Raw genomic sequence first — 19,445 nt, 5'->3', positions numbered from 1 at the left:
AAACAACAGAGTTGACCAAAGTGCTGTACATCAATAAATATATAAAAAAGCAGCATAAATACATTTAGACGAAACCGATTGGACAAAAAAAAACTAATGTAAAAGCACGAGACAACAAAACCATACTGATAGTCACAGACTGGAAAAACCCTCATAAATGATGTAAAAACATTTTAAAACACAACAAAATAAAAACCGGGAGAACAAGTAGGTCTTTAAACGAGATTGTCAACACATTACACCACTTATATTCATTATGGTATACTGGTGCTTCAACATGGACCAAGTGTCATAAATGCATCCTGACGTGATGTTTCTGTGTGTTTTTGCAGAGTATGGCCTACATGATCAGCGGCAACATGGACAACGGAGCGACTGAATTCCAGATCGAAGCTGCCATCAGCAAGATCTTTGCCTCTGTAAGGTTTTACATCACACTACAGTTAAACATGCATAAAGAAGCGAATCATCCGTCTTGATGCCTCGCATAATGGTTTGTAAACAGTGGTGGGAAGTAACTAAGTACATTTACTCAAGTACATTACTGAGGTGCAATTTTGAAGCATCTGTATTTAAATATATCCATTTTATGCTTCTTCTACAACACATTTTGAATGAAATATTATACTTTTTAGTTCAGCACAATATTTATTTGACAGCTTAAGTTACTTACCACTCATTACAACATTAAACCATAACTTATGATATATTCTAACATTTAAGTTTGCCATTATTTAAAATGAGCTTCACAGCTGAATATTTAGGTGATTAAAGCATACATAATTGATGCAGTGAATTGTATACATTCTGAATAATAAGTTATTTTACTTTATATACTTGAAGGTTATTTTAATGCTAATACGGTTGTACTTCTCTTAAGAAACTGTTAGAACGCAGGACTTTGTAGCAGAGTATTTCTACACTGTAGTATAACTCATTCTTACACTTTGGCTCAAAGCCTTTTAAAAAATATCTGTTTCTTTTCTAATTGTTTTGTATTGTAATCCCATTACTTCTCACCCGTGTTAATGCTCTGGGGAACTCAACTCCTATTTCAAAAATACTTCTGTTCCTTATTCTGTGTAAGACTTGTTTTCTGCATTTTGTATATTACAGGAAGCAGCATGGAATGTGACTGACGAGTGTATTCAGGTTATGGGCGGCATGGGCTACATGAAGGTGAGCGCTCCGTCCACTTCCTGTTTCATACTAACCTGAGCGCCCCAGAGAAGATGCTCGGGACGTAAAGATTCAAGCAATTTATACATTTAGTTTTACTTGCTGTAATTTCAAATGAGGATTTTCAGTATCATTCATCACTTTGTAAATTGTATATCTTACTGCTGCACCTTTTGAATCATCTGTTCAAACACACACACAGCACTTGTTTGTTTTCGAGGGGAACTACAAACCTACCTTGCCTTCTTGGCAGTGTGCAACATTTCCCCATTTGTTTTTCCAACGCTATACTTCCCGATACTAATTGTTGACCTGGAACTTTATTTCCCGCTCCACAGCCTTGATCTATTTACACTACATTAGCATACTGCCATCTCTCTATATGTTGTCATCTTAACCTCATCATATTTACTTAACCGCTTCCTTCAACCCGAGCTGAGCATTGTTTTTCCAAACGTTGTATTTCAATGATGACATCAGACGAGCGGTTTAATCTTTAAAAACAATGACGTGTTTATTTGTGTAGATAAGGCAGAAGTCACAGTTTTTGAAGTTCATAAGAATAGTGGGGGACGTGAAGTTGTATCGAATATTACAAATAATAATAAACAACAACACTTTAACGAATCAATCACAATCAAAATACTTTATTTATCCAGATGGAAGTTGGGTTTTGGGATAGTTGCTCCATTTTAGGAATGTGATAGAATAAAGGTATTTATATAAAAATAGGTAGTTAAAATAAAAATGTCCGAAAAAGATCAAATGGAATAGAAACATGTATAAAAACATAGAAGTTTGAGTAAAAAGTCCAATAAAATAAAAATAGTTTGAGTAAAAATGTCCATTAAAAGATGCATATAAAATAAGAAGTTAAAGTGTGTGTGTATATATTATATTGTTATATATAACAAGTACAACACAATAAAAACAGTGTTGTATCATTAATAGGATGGTAATGCACAGTTTAACTGTAGGCTGTCTTGGTGCACATTGTACTTGAGAACTTACCAGCGTGCTGAAAAAATCCATTGAGTCTTTGAAGTTCTTCCAGATCTAAAAAAAAAAAATCCCTAAAAATCTGAACTGAATTTGGACTCATTGTGTAACATACCACACATGTATCATCATGCCACACATCTAATTATTTTACAGTTAACTCAAATAACTACAAGAATGAGATGTGTGGTATGAGCTGTCTAAGAAGTAAAAGGGGAAACACAATCAACAGCAGACTTTGATCAGTTCTGCTAATGGAGGATATTTCGGACTCTGGGTTTCATTTTACCCAGGAAGTCAAGTCAGAAGTATTCCCTTTATGACCATTTCTGCTCTTCTGTGCAAAAAACGCATCGTCTGCAACAGTACCTTGCGAAATTCAAACACACACACACACATAAATATAGAAGGACCTGTTCCTGTTGCAGCTTGTTTTTTCACTCCCTAGTTTGAACCGTAAGCTGACATCCAAACGGCTCGTACATGTAACATATGATATTAAAACACAGCTCATCGCCTCATCATGCAAATGTGTTATGTTCAAATTACAGTCAGTTTTTAAACAGTATAAATAAAAAAAACAAAGAACATGCCTTGTGCCGTGAATCTGAGATCACTTCTTTTTTTAGGAGAGGGGATAAAAACAGACGAAATGCAACTTTATTAAGAAGTACAAAGCAGTCCTATTAAATGGAAATACACCTGATATTTGACTGACCTCAAGAGAAAATGTACATTTAGTGCATTTTTAATAGTCAATTATCTTTTTATATGGGATTGTTTCAGTTTATTTATATATATTATTAGATTATAAGTTCATCCTCTTGCTGTCTCTGCAGGACGCTGGAGTGGAGAGGGTGATGAGGGATCTGAGAATCTTCCGGATCTTCGAGGGCACCAACGACATCCTGAGACTCTTCGTGGCCCTCAATGGCTTCCAGGTAAAATCACACTCGGCTCTGGTGATGTGACATTGTCTGTCCGTGTGAAAAAGAACAGACGTTGCGTCAAGCGGAAGTGAGTTGATCGTGAAGCAACTTCCTTGTACCACTTAACACCAAGGATCTGTGTTGGTTGGAAAAACACTTCCTTGTCGATTTCTTCTTTTTTTTTCAAAGCAAAGCAGTCTGGGTTCCTCGGCCGTAGCTTCTGTCGTATTAGAGGAGATTGTGGCGTGGCGTACACATGAAATATCTCACCCAAACTAATGTGAATGTTCCTGAGTCTGATGCAAGACAAGTCATTGTTGTTATTTCAGCAGTAATATCATGAATAAGAGAATAAACCTCAGTTAATCTGATGCGTAGGCCTTGATTAGTTTCAACATTAAAAACCACCAACTGTCCGGTTTCACCAAAGCCTTGAGTCAGATTCCGTTTGATGCACAGTCATGCACTTAAGCCAAGTAACAGGGTCACAGACAAGGAAGTAAATGCACAAATTTCGCGTGAAAAACTACTGTTGCTTTGGTATGCAGGATCCCATCACTTGTTTCTGAGATTCTGACAGAGCCAGTTAAGCGATAATCATCAATAAATAATGTGTGTCCCTCTCTGCTTCCCGCCAGAATGCTGGGAACCAGTTGAAGAGCTTACAGAAGGCCATGAAGAACCCCATCGGCAACGCTGCGCTGCTCGCTGGAGAAATCACCAAGAGAACCAAAAGGTTGCATCACAACACACACACACACACACACACACACACACACACACACACACACACACACACACACACACACACACACACACACACACACACACACACACACACACAGACTTCACACTGTCTGTATCCTTTTGTCTGGGGGATATGAAGTGTCACACTGCAGTAGCTGATGAGGGGGAGATGGGGACTTCCACTATAATGCACAATACATGATGCCATTTCTTTAAGTTTCAATTCCATCCTCCATTGCATGACTCTGCAGGAGCAGAAACGGCTCAATTGTTAGCTCATTAGCTAATAGTGGATTTACTGTCTACAAGTAATGATGTCACAATTCAAGGAATTAAATGTGTTTTTGTCTCCATTTCCTCCTTGACTGTGAAGTGAAAGTAGACACCTTAAGTTAGAGCCAACAGACACACACACACACAATCACCATTTACTGCGCTTTCTAGAAATGTTACAGCTAAAACTAAATTTGTATTTTCATTTTTCCTTCAACTTGATTGCACAATAACGTTATTAAATACTTCCCAGCGGCACTGATGCAGCACAGGTGATCTGCACTTGCTCAGCCCTGTCTGATCTAACATTGTCTTCTTGTTCTATTGTTTGTAGAAAGGCGGGTTTCAGCACAGGTCTGACTCTGCAGGGCTCTGTGCATCCTGAGCTGGCTCACAGCGGTGAACTGGTGGGTTAAACCTTTCTTTGTTTAAAGTTGAGGCATTTATTTCACACTTTTCTTGATAAGGGTGTGATACGTTTTGCATCGTTGACTTAAGTTATTTGTTACATTTTATTTGTAGGCCGTCAAAGCCATCGAACAGTTCGGAGCTGTCGTCGAGGAGCTGCTGATCAAACACGGCAAGAAGATCATTGGTGAGTGTGTGTGTGTGTGTGTGTGTGTGTGTGTGTGTGTGTGTGTGTGTGTGTTTGTACGTACAATTCTAATGCGTTATCTGTTCATTTATAAAAAAAAATAAAAATGTTGTGTCTGGTTTCGGATGATGGCTCGATGTTATGTTGCTCGTGGTTTATCAAATGAAAATATCTCCTCACACATCCAACTTAAAAACGGCCACATGTAGAAAAAAAAAAAAAATCTCTTTCTCCTACGTGTAATCATTTCAGACGTTGACTCAACTTTTTCTGTTACAGATGAACAATTTGTCCTGAAGAGAGTGGCCGACAGTGCCATCGACCTCTACGCCATGGTGGTGGTTCTGTCCAGGTACGCAAACAAGAAATAAAAACGACTCTCTCTCCGTCCCCATTTCACTTCCTCTCTGCTTCAAACTCCCACTCACCTTCTCTCTGGTGTACTTGTATTCCACCTACAAACTCACTTTCCCTCCCTCTCTGCAGGGCCTCACGCTCTCTGAGTCAGGGCGGCCCCACAGCTCAGCACGAGAAGATGCTGTGTGAGACCTGGTGTGTGGAGGTAAGATCACAGGAGCCTAGAAACACTGAAAACAATATCTACATTTATCATACAAATTCAATTAATTCAATATTGCTTATAGGAAATGTAAGCGCCCCGTCACATAATAGCGTATATTCTACAGCTCAATTGATACAATGGAATTATACTTGACATCCTATTTTCATAGAAGGAATATTCAAAAAGATAATGTTTGGTTATGAGGATGAGATTGTTGTTATTTAAAATGTTCTAGATTCACATTTTGGTTTTTGAACGATTTCTCAATGCTCTTAATTACACGCAATTATTTGGAGATGTTATTATCCGTCTAAATATATGTTATGCTCCTTCCACCCCTCAGGCCCATGACAGGGTCATGACTGACATCAAGTCCCTGCGCTCCAGTGAGTCCAGACAGCTCTTCAAGAACATGAAAGCCATCTCTGCAGCCGTGGTGGAGACTGGGGGGGTGGTCGCTCCTCACCCTCTGGGTTTCTAAACGCACCACGCCCCCTGAATCGGAATCAATCTGGTTTTTGTTTCGTTTGACCCTTCCACATCTCTAACCAGGTTAAGGGCCGTGTAGATCAAGTCCTTTATGACCTTTACCATTTTGTTATGCCATAATTGCTCCCACATCACACATCGTGACCTTTCTATCTGCTTTGTTGCACCTACAGTTTTGGGCTGAACGACTTGCACAGAAACCACAGTTTAACTTTTTTATTATCTCGTACTGTAATATCTTCATTGCGTTTCTGTGTCTGTGTGAACACGTTAATTTATATGAAATTATGAATTAGCTATTTAAAATGGGACGATAGGAGAGAAATCTTTTAGCCCGTATACCACCTGGATTTAAAGCAGTAGATTTCTCCGATGTGTGCATGAGCTTGAATAATGTCATCATTTATTCTGTTAAAACATTCAGTTATGGTGTTTTGTTTTTTTTGTTTGATGGAAAACTACATGTCAATGTAACTTTGAGGAGCAGAGGCCAGTTAACAGAGAGAGATTTGAACTTATCTGTTTTTAGCAACTTTAACGTAATGACACTTTTTCCTCCACTTTGATTTATACACTTATCTAGAATGTGTTCAAATTGATATAATGGTGTGGTGCTTATGTACTTGAATGCCTTTGCGTGTTAAGCTAACTGCTCATCACAGAAACATTAATGTCTGGAGCAAACCCTTTGCCTTAGAAACTGCTGTTGCAAGTTCCTGTTGTGACTTCACATAAAGAGAGCTTCAAATGTTAAAACAAAAAGGTGATCTTCACTCTTTACCAATACGGTCACATTAACTCACAGCTAAAGATAGCAGACAGCATTAATTGTAGAACTGTTACTCTGCATACCTGGTGCTTTAAATAAACCATTTCTTGTACAATAAATGCACTCAATTTTAATCTTCTGTCCAAGCATTCATGAAACTTAAATTAGATCTGCACATTCTTCCCTCCTATCACTCGTACTGTGATCATCCATGCTGCTGTTAAGAAAGAAAGACAACTATCAAACATGTTCGTTTTGTTGATATAATAACATAATCACATGCTTCTTTGTGTTATCTCAAATGAATGTCCAATTTCCTTCGATGGAGTCAGTGTTTGTGCAGATTTTCTTTGAGGTTTCTTGGTAAAATAACACACCTTCCTAATGAGATTAATAAATACAATTTAAATTCATCTGCCAGACTGCTTGTCTTTCTTTACTTGCATCCCTGAGAGCAAACATTGTCAATTGTTTTTAATGTGTTGCGTATATAAATTCCCAAGTGTTTAAATACGTTGAATGTGGCTTTCAACAGGCCAAACTTCTCATATTGTTTTGTGTTTCTTGTAGGCTACAAGCTTCAAAAATAAATATAAAATCTTAAATCAATTCCACCATAGCATCAAGCACCCCCCCGCCAAAAAGCCTTCCTGTCACTTGTGTTCAAATAATCTTCAACTTTGCTTTCACTTCCGCAACCCGAGTTATTCCAGAGTATTCACACTTTACAAGAATGCCAGTAAGTGCTTCGCCACCAGCTAGCTTCTGGTGCTTATTTGCGCTTTGAAAAGAAGACCGGAATCCCCTTCTGCTCATATTTACACTGACTTGAAAAGTTTTGCAGCTGTTGGTGTGAGACTGAAAGATAAAGGAAAGCTGTGGTTCAAACATTGAGAAACTCCCCAGCAAGTGTGGCTTTGTCTGATTTAAAACTAGGAGCTCAGCAACCACCGTGCAAAGAGTCTACAAAATCAAATGTCCTAATTTTCTTGTAAAAGCTCCCCGCTGATTCTGCAAATTCCTTTCTCAGCAATAGTAGGCTACATTTCGAGTGGTAAAGCGTTCAGAGGAAGATTAAAGCAAAGCAAGATTTTCTTTATGTAGACTGTATATAATGATGGAAATATGTTTATTAACTGGAATGCTGATAGCTAGATAAGAAGATGGATAACGGTATCAATCACACCCATCTGGGCACATTAAAAGGAAAGCTAACCAGCTACGCTAGAAGGCTAACCTATAGCTAATGAGATCCACCAAACAGCAATTTTAAAGCTCACCATTATATATTTTGTTTCGTTAATAGAACCACTGGAAATAAGTTAAATTAAGATATAAAACATACATTTTAAACTGAAAACGCTATAGTAAGACATTATTTTAGTCTTTGCTAGCTGTGTCCAGCTTTGTTAAAACAAGCTAACGTCTCGTCCTTGTGATTAGCTTGGTTTTGGTTCTATACTGAGGCTGAGCCAGGGTCACAGATTTTGATATCAATGTTGATGCAGTCTTTTGTGAGTAGCTAATAATATATCATATTGGAGAGAAAATGTGTCATGATTGGTTTTCCTCTGAATATATGTAATTAGATTACCATGGCCTACCACCAAATAACAGGCCAAAAATGTGCATTTCTTTAAACTACTTTCTGTTCACTGTCCTTTCACATTCTTGTGAAACTAGCTTTTAATGTTAAATACTACATGTTTTTTGTTTGAATTATATGATGCTTTGGTGTCCTTCCCTTCAGAGGAGAGGTGTATTGTTCTTCTCTTCTAATCCGAATTTTTCTATCTTGATTTGTGCTGATTGCTGTAAGTATTTAAGTTGCCATTAAATTCACATTTTTTAATACCCACGGGGTTATGAACACATGAAGACAATATTCACAAGAGGATAATATTGAAATATCCTTTATCGTCTCTCCCAGTCATTTGAATCCCAAATCGTTGAAGGCTCTTTGTGGCCTTGAGGTCAGCCAAGTGAGCTGGTCACCTGAAGACTCAAGGCTTAAATGTCTGGACAAGCCAAAACATTTTACAAAAAGAGAACTTCCCACTTTTTCTGAAACCACATTGTCTCCTTCTGCTTCTTCAAGCAGCTCCAATGTTCGCGCTGTGGTGAAAAAGGTCAAAAACAGTGTAGTGCAACGTGCTGATCAGGTCTCAACATTCTCTATTGAGGAAAAAAGATCCTATGATGTCCAAGGCGGTTTCTTAAGGTCCATCCAGGCCTGAGTTGAGCCACTTTTGGTAATGTTCCTGTTGTTAGATAATCCTGAAATGTACCTGATTTTTTCCCCTCAGGCATTGTCCGTATCGTAGGTACAAGACTCTAAGTCCAGTGAGGAACTCCTGATTGATATTGCCTGTGTTTCCTCTTCCTCTGGGTCTGTAGGGTTCGGTAGGGAGATGATCGTCTGTACTGTCAGTGTTCGCTCCCTGTGGGGAAAATAAGGGTAAGCTGAAATAACACAAAGCAATGTGCTCAAGAACATATTTTGTGGGTGAACACTCATGTAACACATTAAGAAGGGAAGTATTTCACTGTCGTTTCTTCCACTAATTATTCAACAAATAACCGTTTCAACAAGTCATACCAGTAGTCATATACTATATTGAACTGTATGCAAATCAAAAAGTATCACACCACTTTAGGAAACAAGACACCTTTTCGTGCTATAAATCCCCCTTCTCTTTTAGATTGACTTTTGTCTTGCTCCGTTTCAGCACTTCACACTTTTCTAGATGTTATTTAGAATGTGTGAAGAAGCGTTTATCAAGCAGTAATGGAATATAGTACGCGTGAGAGGAAAGTGACACATTTCTGTAGATCATGGTTAAACGATTATTTTCAGCAATAAAATAAGTTTATTTTGGTAGCATCTGAGAACTGTTTTCCCACAGTTTAGTCATTTCATGTGACTTCGTGTGACAGTGATTACTGCATGAGTGGAAATTTAAATAAATATTTCCTCCACTATCTTTTTCCATAGTTGATTAACAACTACTATAAAAGAAATAAAGCAGCACCACTTTCTGACAAGTTGTATTGACTTGAGTAATTTTCTTGATTTGTACTCATCATCAGTAAAAGTTATAACACATTTAGGATCACCAGATTGTAAAAACTCTATGGAGCTGATTTTTTTTTTTTTATTGCCTTGTGTTATTGCATATGATGAGTTAGAAGGGATACCTCGTGAGAATGTATTGACTCAGCAAGGACTTACTTTTTGATAAGTCTTTAAAATGTACACTCTTTTTAAGGGTTGTAAATTCTGCCCACTTATGGATTTTAGGTTTATAAGACACAATACAAGTCTAATGCATCTATGTTGGACATACCGTGGTGTGTGTTGGGTGTGTGGCCAGTTGGCTCGCACTGTCCAGCCGAGGACCCTCTTCAAGTAGGAACAGCAGGGGAACGTGTGACCCACCTGCTCCATTAGTTCCTCTTTACGCAATCCATAAACAATCGGTGCAACACACTGCGCCAAGCTGAAAAAAGCGAAGATAACCACGGCTGCCAGCTCTTTAGTCTCCTGATGAATGAGCTTCTGTTTGAACAACACCGTCAACACGAAGTTCACAAAGTTAGGAAGGATGTAAACAGCCAACTGGCTTCCATGCAGGGCGATCGTCCTGCACCCGGCCTTATTGCGCCGATTCAACACCCCTAATCTCCTTCCCTCTACTAGAATCCTCACGTAGCTGTACATTATTATTACCGTGCACACACCTATGAACAGCACCTTCTGCAGCTCGCCTTTTTTAAGCTGTTCCCTGTCACACACCCCATTATACTCGGTCTGGGAGTCCGGCTGGAGGAGCAGACTGAGGGGAATGACCAAAGCCACAATCCAGGTGAGCGCACCCAGCATCCAGGGCCAGCGCCCCGCGGTGCAGGTGGAGCTGTAGCGCATGGGATGGCACACCGCGCAGTAGCGGTCCAAAGCCATCACCGTGAGCGTCAGGAGGATGTTGCAGGCGCTGCTGATCAACACGGTGATCATGGCCAAGCAGGCGGAGCGCACCGGCCGCGCGTGCAGGTGGATCTGGTAGTAGAAGACGCTGCTCATCCCCAGGTAGAGCAGCGCGGAAACCAGCAGGTGGAACACCAGCACGAAGCGCGCATGACTCCGCAGACGCTCGACGCGAAGTATGGTCCAGTTGATGATGAGGTTGAAGAAGAGCAGCACCGAGAAAGACACGGTGGACACGTAGAAACGCACGCAGGTGTAGTCCGGCACATGTGTTGGGGCTGTGGTGCTGTTTGCAGGCATTATTCCTCAGCTCGGTTCGGTTGGATTCACAGAATGAGGAGGAGGAGGAGGAGGAGGATGGAAGTGGAATTGATGGGAAGGAGAGTGTATCCCCCGCATGATCCTCTGACACTGCTGTCTCACTGACTACTGAGTTAAGACGATCCACCTCCCTCTCTCTCTCTCTCTCTCTCTCTCTCTCTCTCTCTCTCTCTCTCTCGCTACCAAAAGTAAAACTATAGGATTCCCATTAAGATAATTGATAATGTTTATCTTTATATGCTGCTGAATAGCTTTTGAATTTAACCTATAATAATATATTATACTTTATTAAATTATTATATTGTTGATTTCAATCTGACCCTTCAAGCCATCTAAAGCTATCAAATAAATAAGTAAAATAATAATATTTCCCACAGAGATGTAGAGTAGTGTAGCTACAAAGGGTAAGACAAGGGTCTTTCTGCACAATGCATTTCAAAGTATGGTAGTATTCAAGTATCTCATTCTCAATAGATGGCTGTTATAGTTTAAGAATATGCTGCCACCTTCTGCTGACAGCAGGAATAGCTGGCCAGTCAGAAGTGATGTCACTGCCTTATGGGTTGCATGTAAAATGAATGGGAATCTCAGGTGTGTTAAAAATAGGAAAGGTCTCACTTTTCCTGCTCCAACAGCTGCATCAAGCTGAGGGAGACATCACAAAGAGTGTCCCTGCACACGGCACTGTCCAAATCAGGCAATAATTGAAATCACGGGCTGATTGTGAGACAATGCCGATGGGCACAGGCATGCCGTCATTTTTGTGTCTCTTCATGGTATCTTTATATCTCTTGTAGTCATTTAGTGTCTCTTTGATTTAATTTAGCTCAAGGTAGGAGATCCCTTTATGCTTTGGGATCACTTTTCAACTTCTTGGTTATAAAGTCATGGTGGAGCCTCCGCATGAGGATACACTTTGAACTGGTCACCTCTCTTTCTAAATCTCCCTGCCAGTTCGGTCTCGTGCCTTTTTTTTTGGGCTCTGTTTCTTAAATCCTGGATCATGCACATCCATATTCAGATACATGCAGAGGGTCTTTCACATCATCCTCACTGGCTCTTATACAGTTACAGATCATACTGCATTTGTGGATGCCGTCTTAGGACATGAATTGTAAGCAAATGACCTATAGCTGTTTGTTTATTGAACTTTCCTCCCTATATATTGATAACCTTTTCCCATTCTTTCAGGAGCATACAGTTTAACTGATATCTTAAGCTTCATCTTCATGCAAAAATGGCAGCCTTGGTGCTGCTGTCAGCCGAAACTTTACATTTTTTCCTACTTAATCTTTACATTTGTCAAGCAATTGTTCTCCTCTGTGGTGAAACGTTAACAGCCTCAGAGAGCGTGTGCAGCTCTTGTGGTTTAGACCTGAGTTTCAGTCCTATTTTTGTTTTACCCTTTCACAATCCACACACCTGCAGGGGGTGTCATTATGCTGCCCTCAGCTTCATATTTGTTTGTCAATATATATGCAAAACAAAATGGAAATATAGTAGCCATATCAGAGACTTGCAGAGGCAGAGTTAATAATGTCAGTATGTTTCCACCTGGAAATGTTTGTGTAATTCCACCTTTCAAAGATCACCAGTAGATAATCTTTTATAACATGATCTATAATATGTGCTGAAGGCTTAAATACTGAGCTTCATTAGGTATGGCTATTTGTCTACCAATTGTTAAATAGGGCCAAATATTTGCACTATTGGCACACCAACGATGGATGTAGGACTTAATAAATTGACTAAATTTGCTAAAGAAATGCTAAATATTATTCATAACCTTGAGAACGACTGAATGCAGGCAAACAAATCAAGGTTTGAATGTCAAAGTACAATATCCATTTCCAAAGTCAACTAATGGACAATAAAAATAAGTATTTCCTGTTGTAAATCTTGCATTCAAACTATGGGCAAAGGTTTCCCTTTATGCTTGAAATCACGCCCTCTCCCTTAACTTATTCTATGATCTAGAGTGACAATAAAAAACATACTACTAAGAAAGCCAAGTTATTTATTAACCAATAAGTAGCTCGGTCATGCTAAAATGTAAGTTAGCTTGTAGCTGTGTGTGTGTGTGTGTGTGTGTGTGTGTGTGTGTGTGTGTGTGTGTGTGTGTGTGTGTGTGTGTTTGTGTGCATGCGTGGGTGTAATTTCCAGGGAAATAGAAACTATGAGAGCCAACCCCTTTGCGGTGCAGCGGATTTTTTTATCACTCATTTTAAGCTTGGGTGCTGGATGGATTAATCTTTCTTTTGACTTTTCTACCGATCAAGAAACCAGTGATTAGGTAAGAAAACGTTTGTACAAAAGCCTTTTTCGCAGTCTTTGGCTGATGCTGAGCCTGAGGCAATTTATAATAAATGTAAGATTAGGTATAATTTGACTTTCAGAGATTGGTTTAATTATATTGTAGATAACTTTACAGTTAATGCGTAAGAAAGGATTAAACATGTGTTGCTCAGAATGATAGATGGAGATGCCATGCTTTGAGTTTTTCCTAATTTGTTATGGCAAGCTTCCATGGCCACATTTACCATTAATGTATAAAACCCATGATAAAACCCCATATATCTGCCAGCCTCTACTATGATATAATTGTGTGTCTTTTAGGAAATGGACCAAGAGTCTCTTTAAATAAAGCTGATGATGATGATGATGATAGCAGTCAGGTTGTAATGAAAATGTTGGATTTAATCATTTTACACTGATATTTGGTTTTATTTAACTATTTAAAATCCAAGATTACTATTGCAAAAGAGCAATGGGTAAAAATAACTCATATTCCCTGCATCATGGCAATTAAGATGAGTTATATTTTCACCATAAATGTTTATAATTTCCCCTGATTTAGAATTTAAACGAATAAGCAACCTCTAATCAAAGCTAGTTAGCCAATTGGCTAGCTTGAGCATATCTCTAGGCTACATTATGCAAAAGTCGTTTAAAAAAAAAAAGATATTTAAAACTGTAGAATAATGCATTTGGTTAAGTAAAGTGGTGAATAATAAACATGTCTTCATAATGAAAATGGCTTTTTAAAAGCATTTATTTCCAAACTGTAGACTAATAATTTCAGCAAATGTTACTAGCTAGTGAAGCTACGACGTCCGAAATTAGCTCGAAAGTTAGCTAGCTAACTATCTGAAGCTCTGTGGGTTTGTTATTTCTTTATGATGATATAAAGTACGAGAAACAACCTACTAACATCGTACTAAGCTGCCTTTATGACTTAGAATATAAATTGTAGTGCTCAAAGGTGGTATCTTATAACATCAAGCTAGTGCTGCACTTGACATGCTAGTCTAAAATGACAGTTAAGCTAGGTTTATGCTACACAGACATGAGAGAAACAAATAGCATAGCTATTTGTAGGAAAACTATCATCGTTTGAATTGATGTTGCATTAAAGAAGTCAAATTGAAATTGTGTTCACAGGTAAGCTTTATTTGACTGTTTTCCAGGATATAGGATTTATAAAATGTAATATAATATGCATTGGTTGCACATTTGCGGCATAGATAAAGCTTTTTATCGAGGTTACATATTTATTGAAAACTAACCCATTTCATTTAAAATGCTTATGAATAAAGGTAAGTACTAGACCAACAAATCAATTCACTACAGCACCTTGAGGCAGAAATAGTGTACATTTTCTGCTTTCCTGTTAATGCTTAAGGTTGGAGTTAAGTTCATGTGTTTCCAAAGCATTGTGTCTTTACTTTGGCCAAATAAAAGTCATGCAAAACGAATTAAGATGACTCATCATATCACAGGGGAATAGGTGTGAAGGTGCTGTGACTTGTCCCAAGATGCACTGAAAATAGAGGCAGATATTGCCAGTCTGTAATAAGGATACCTTTAATACCAGCACCTGAATTACAGGTTTAATCAGCAACACTGTGGATGGTATTGTTTTAAGTAGTCTGCTAAATTCTTCCTGGCTTTACCAATGGATAGAAAGCCAGCAATTTCTGTTTAACTGTTTCTTTATTTTGTTCTATTTTTCAGACATGGCCGTCCACCAGCAGCCGACCCAGGTGGTGACGGTGATGCGCACAACCCAGGGCCCTGGGGCATGGAGCACCGGCCTCTGTGACTGCTGCATGGATATGAGCAGCTGTAAGTCAACCCAACAAACCAAATATATTGAGCTCCAAATTCAAGATTTCAACACAAAGCTGTGCTCGAAGAAACCCAAAACAATGTGTCTTGAGTCAGGGTTCACATCATTTTATTTTCCTTCTTTTCTGCCGTAAAGGTTGCTGTGGTTGGTGGTGCTTTCCCTGCATGCAGTGTCAGACTGCTGGAGATCATGGATGGTGCTGCTGCATGCCGCTGTTGGACTTCTGTTGTGTGGTGTCCTGCTTACTCCGCTCCTCCATCCGAGAGCGCCATGATATTCCGGTAAGAGCAAAACGGCACAATTGTCTAAGATGCAGTCACTACATTTTACAGCTCGGTTAAAAAGATTGTCTGAGCTGCACTTTGCATGATTTGGCATTGCCGCTAGTATTATCCCATTGATATTGGGATCTAGTTTAATGTAAAATGCAAATTTAAGTAGGAAAGTTCCAGTCTAGGAAGTGACCTGTTGTTGTGATAGCCTTTGTGACAAGGTGCAGCTGTGAGGTGCAACACTTCCTGAATTTATTCTACCTGAACACTGTTCACTCTGCATATTTTCACAACCACACCCTAGTTATTGCATACTTTCAAGCTGTTGTGTCATATTGAGGCCATTGTAAAGGGATACATAAAGATGTATTAATATATTCCAAACAAGAAAAGCATCAAACAAAATAAACATTATCAAAAAGAGAGGATAGAAGCAAACAAGAGCAACACATAAAAATAAAAACGCAACAAAAATATAAATCATAAGTAGATAATGTGAGATGAGTTTAAAAAAGAGCTGAATTTGATAACATAATAAGGAATTCCAAAGTGTAATGAAAAATAAATACCTACATGTTTTAAACAATTGGAATAGCCAGTACACACTGTTTAGCAAACCAGAGGAACTTAAAGTTGCAATATCTGTTCAATAATTTAGAAATGTACTCATAAAGAGAAGTGTGTCAGAGGTAATAGATTTTCTACTAAATACTGAATGTTGAGGAGAGATTAACAATTATTATTTATTTATATTTAAATCTAATCATTATCATCATAGATATATTACATGGTGGACTGATACACTCAGGTTGGTCCAGATGTATTTTGTGAGGCACATCATGTTATATAACCATAGCTCAGGTGTGTTCTGTGTGCTTTTCATTCAGAGCATTCAAGCCACCAAAACACTGAAGTACGACTGGTATTACATATTCAAATAACATTGTCCTGTTCAGCAGGATATATCAATGCTATGACAACACACACAAATTGTTTTCAATACAAACAGAAGACATAATTATGCTCAAATGAGAGGTAAGAAAGCGGAGATTCCAAGGTGGAAGAGTTGATTGTAAAAAGCAACAGAGATTGTTGAAGATAAGTGAAGAAGATCAGAGTGTAGGCATAATGGTGTGTGTGTAACAGGAAGGCCAAAGAAGATATGTGAAGTTATGGTTAGGGAGGAAATGCAGCTGCCTGCAATACTGCATGTTTCAGAGCACAGGAAGAGATCAAAACAAATGATCATGAGCACCTCAAGAAGTTTTGATCTAACATGGTGTTGGACGTAAATAATGTTATTTTAGGAGACAAAAAAGTTTGTACACTCCCTGCAGACGGACTCAGTCAGGGAGTTGCTGAAGAATATAGTGAAGCATTAAGCAGTTCAAGAAAAAGAAAGGGAGGAGACCAAAGCAGAGTTAAATTAAAACAAATATTTAATTTGCATTCACCAGTTGGACACAAAGATGACTCCAAATTGTTGGCTGTTTGAGTTTGTTCTCCTTGCCTCCAAGTTTTAATTATACTGCTCAACTTGCAACCTCAATTTATACTCGTAGTGTCATTAAATATCCAGGTAATAAAACATTTTGGCAGCAACTCTTCATTTTATTCCAGTATTCGAGTAAGTTCAACAAATTGTCTGTTTCAATACGTCTCTGAACGGCATAGTTTTGACTGTTGGATTTATCCCGTCTCTTCGTCCTCCTGCAGGGCTCGTGCTGTGACGACTGCTGCAAGTTGATGTGGTGCTACCCGTGCGTCTGGTGCCAGATGCATCGTGAGGTGAAGATCAGGAAAAACCGACCGACCAACAGCTCAGTGGTCACCACGCAGGTTTATCCAAGATAGGACACAACCCGTTTTGTTTGTGGGCTAAGGGTTTGCCACATGTTCAAAATATAGCCTGCTAGTTCTGCCTACAACTCCTTTTATATACTGATTTTACAATGACATATAATGAAGCTTTTAGCATTTAGCACTGAAGCTAGTAAACATAGTTTTGGTAGTGATGTGTTTTTTGTAATGCCTAGATTGTAGATTTAACTTGAGATTCACTTTTGAAGCAGGAGTTAGCATGTTAGCACGTTGGATGTTCTGATACTGTATAATGTGGTTCCTGTATGAGCTTCTATTCCATCTTTCCAATAAAGTATTGCTATTTCAGTTAACAAACTACATCTAGCAACTTTTTTCCCCCAACACAATCACATATTTTTTCAGCTATAGGTAAAACTCTCCAGTTCCGTTTTTAAGATCATGTCTGTATCTGAAGGTTTTGACGGTTTCCCACTTCTCTTTTTTATCATGAAGTGAGAGTATTTTAATTTACATATTGCGTCATGTCCTGGTTTGACGCTTAGGTTCACTGCACAGGAGACGTTTAAGATTTTTTTAATCAAAACTGCCTACATTATTTTTGTTTATACATGTAAGTGAGATTACCAGTTTCAGTTTGAGAGGAGATCACTTTAATAATGGATTAAATTGGCTGTTAAGTATAACATATTTTTTACCAGAGATGGTGCACAGTCTTTATACATCGCTGATAATGATGTGTGATCATCATTCTTTGTTTCATGATTACTTTTTAAATATACCCAAAAGGTAGTTAGGTCTGCTTTTGCACAGAAATAGAATCAAAGCACCAGAAAGCATCAAACTTAATGCTAAAAGATTACAAATAAAACTGACAAAAATGTGATATTTGTAAGCATACAATTAAAAACAAATGGAGAGAAAAGATTCAAAAAAGATTAAACAGTATAAATCTGTATTTTAGTTTAAATTGAGCAGTTTTTTTAAGGAAGTTCATTGAGTATCCTTCAAGATAAGTATTACAAATGACAAACAAAAAAATAATGTTTTGGTTCATTTCAGCTCATAATGCCAGATTCTACTTATCGTGTCCTGTTGCGCAAATTGTCCTCAGTTCCGTAAGGAAACCTTCTGGCAGCAAATGTAGAAATATTCATAAAAAAATCTGGGTGTGTTTATTCTGACCACTCTGTTCCCCAATCTTGTGTTATTCATTCGAGAAACTTCTCCAAGTTACTGTAATGTCCTTATTACCGAGCATTGATTAGTAAAAACATATTTGTTTACATCACATTTGGATCAAACTGAAACACGAGTTCATTTGTTCCTTTATGATTGAATAATAATTACATCCTGTCACAGTTTTTATGATATTGTGAAATAGCGCTTCATTTCTCAATACCACCACGTGTGATTGCTCGGAATGTCAACTCTACTTCATTTTCTCGTTTAGCACTTGAGTTTTTATTCAGTATCTTTGAATGTGTTATAGTTTCCCAGTTAGTCTCTCCGTTTCCGGACAGCTCGTCTTTTCTGAAGGTGTGCTTATCACAGACTTTGGCCTTGATTAGGATATCTGCGTAACCAAGACCTTTGAGTTTCAGTTGTATTGAGGACGTGGCCTTGAGCTCAGCAAACTCCCCTTTTCTTCTCTCCCAGGATCCTGTGAAGTCTAGGTTTCATTTTTGTATAAGTTGAGAGTCACAGACAGGGCAGGGGGACGAGGAAAGGGTGTGTGTAGTGACAGGACTGCAGAGGAGAAGAAACACACACTCTGTAGTAGACAGTAAACGTACTCATTGATGCTGGTCATATTCATGTTACCTGTTCTCAGAAATATACCAAAATATAACAAAGTGGAACTGGATCAGGACGTATTTTGTGTATTTTGGTACACATGTTTCTTATTTACACAAGCTGTATAAATAGAAAAGTATTTCAAACGAGTTAAACACAACTGAAATGGTGATGATATGTTTTGTTTGTTTTTGCTGCCCCCCAGTGGCCATAAATATATTAAACTAAATCTTAAACCCATCCATCTTCTCCCGTTTATCCGTGGTCGGGTAGCGGAGGTACCAGTTCCAGCGGAGAGCCCCAAACTTTCCTTTCCCTGGCCACATCAACCAGCTCTGACTGGGGGATCCCAAGGCGCTCCCAGGCCAGCGAAGAGATATAATCCCTCCACCTGGTCCTAGGTCTACCCCTCGGTCTCTTCCCAGCTGGACGTGCCTGGAACACCTCCCTAGGGAGGCGCCCAGGTGGCATCCTAACTAGGTGCCCGAACCACCTCAACTGGCTCCTTTCGACGCGAAGGAGGAGCGGTTCAACTCCGAGTCCCTCCCGGATGACTGAACTTCTCACCTTATCCCTAA

At 38.7% G+C, this 19,445-nt stretch overlaps 3 protein-coding genes across 3 annotated transcripts; 2 read left to right on the top strand and 1 right to left on the bottom strand.

Moving 5' to 3' along the window:
- The first annotated feature begins 301 nt into the window (after positions 1-301).
- On the top strand, positions 302-6,955 carry LOC104943279 (very long-chain specific acyl-CoA dehydrogenase, mitochondrial-like). The gene is made up of 9 exons (XM_010768627.1): positions 302-419; positions 1,117-1,179; positions 3,018-3,119; positions 3,746-3,843; positions 4,462-4,534; positions 4,650-4,722; positions 5,002-5,074; positions 5,209-5,284; positions 5,628-6,955. Exons 1-9 carry the CDS (start codon positions 336-338, stop codon positions 5,763-5,765), a joined length of 780 nt encoding a protein of 259 aa, XP_010766929.1. The 5' UTR covers positions 302-335; the 3' UTR covers positions 5,766-6,955.
- On the bottom strand, positions 6,829-10,944 carry LOC104943280 (olfactory receptor 50). Its single transcript, XM_010768628.1, has 2 exons — positions 9,890-10,944; positions 6,829-8,983 (listed from the first exon to the last, which is right to left on the bottom strand). Exons 1-2 carry the CDS (start codon positions 10,825-10,827, stop codon positions 8,845-8,847), a joined length of 1,077 nt encoding a protein of 358 aa, XP_010766930.1. The 5' UTR covers positions 10,828-10,944; the 3' UTR covers positions 6,829-8,844.
- Positions 10,945-13,044: 2,100 nt separating this feature from the next.
- Positions 13,045-17,427, top strand: ponzr1 (plac8 onzin related protein 1). The gene is made up of 4 exons (XM_010768626.1): positions 13,045-13,141; positions 14,863-14,973; positions 15,113-15,258; positions 16,966-17,427. The coding sequence occupies exons 2-4, from the start codon at positions 14,865-14,867 to the stop codon at positions 17,101-17,103; spliced, it is 393 nt and encodes a 130-aa protein (XP_010766928.1). The 5' UTR covers positions 13,045-13,141; positions 14,863-14,864; the 3' UTR covers positions 17,104-17,427.
- Positions 17,428-19,445: the final 2,018 nt, after the last annotated feature.

This window comes from Notothenia coriiceps, unplaced genomic scaffold (genome assembly GCF_000735185.1).
Source record: "Notothenia coriiceps isolate Sejong01 unplaced genomic scaffold, NC01 NC01_scaffold00005873, whole genome shotgun sequence".
Taxonomy (NCBI): domain Eukaryota; kingdom Metazoa; phylum Chordata; class Actinopteri; order Perciformes; family Nototheniidae; genus Notothenia; species Notothenia coriiceps.
This window is presented reverse-complemented; position numbering and strand designations above follow the sequence as displayed.

Coding starts and splice junctions, on each gene's coding strand:
- LOC104943279 (XM_010768627.1), top strand. CDS start 336: ATGGCCTACATGATCAGCGGCAACATGGACAACGGAGCGACTGAATTC. Junction 3,844..4,461: donor ATCACCAAGAGAACCAAAAG/GTTGCATCACAA, acceptor TATTGTTTGTAG/AAAGGCGGGTTTCAGCACAG. Junction 4,723..5,001: donor ACACGGCAAGAAGATCATTG/GTGAGTGTGTGT, acceptor TTTCTGTTACAG/ATGAACAATTTGTCCTGAAG.
- LOC104943280 (XM_010768628.1), bottom strand. CDS start 10,827: ATGCCTGCAAACAGCACCACAGCCCCAACACATGTGCCGGACTACACC. Junction 8,984..9,889: donor CACACCCAACACACACCACG/GTATGTCCAACA, acceptor TTTTCCCCACAG/GGAGCGAACACTGACAGTAC.
- ponzr1 (XM_010768626.1), top strand. CDS start 14,865: ATGGCCGTCCACCAGCAGCCGACCCAGGTGGTGACGGTGATGCGCACA. Junction 14,974..15,112: donor CTGCATGGATATGAGCAGCT/GTAAGTCAACCC, acceptor TCTGCCGTAAAG/GTTGCTGTGGTTGGTGGTGC. Junction 15,259..16,965: donor GAGAGCGCCATGATATTCCG/GTAAGAGCAAAA, acceptor GTCCTCCTGCAG/GGCTCGTGCTGTGACGACTG.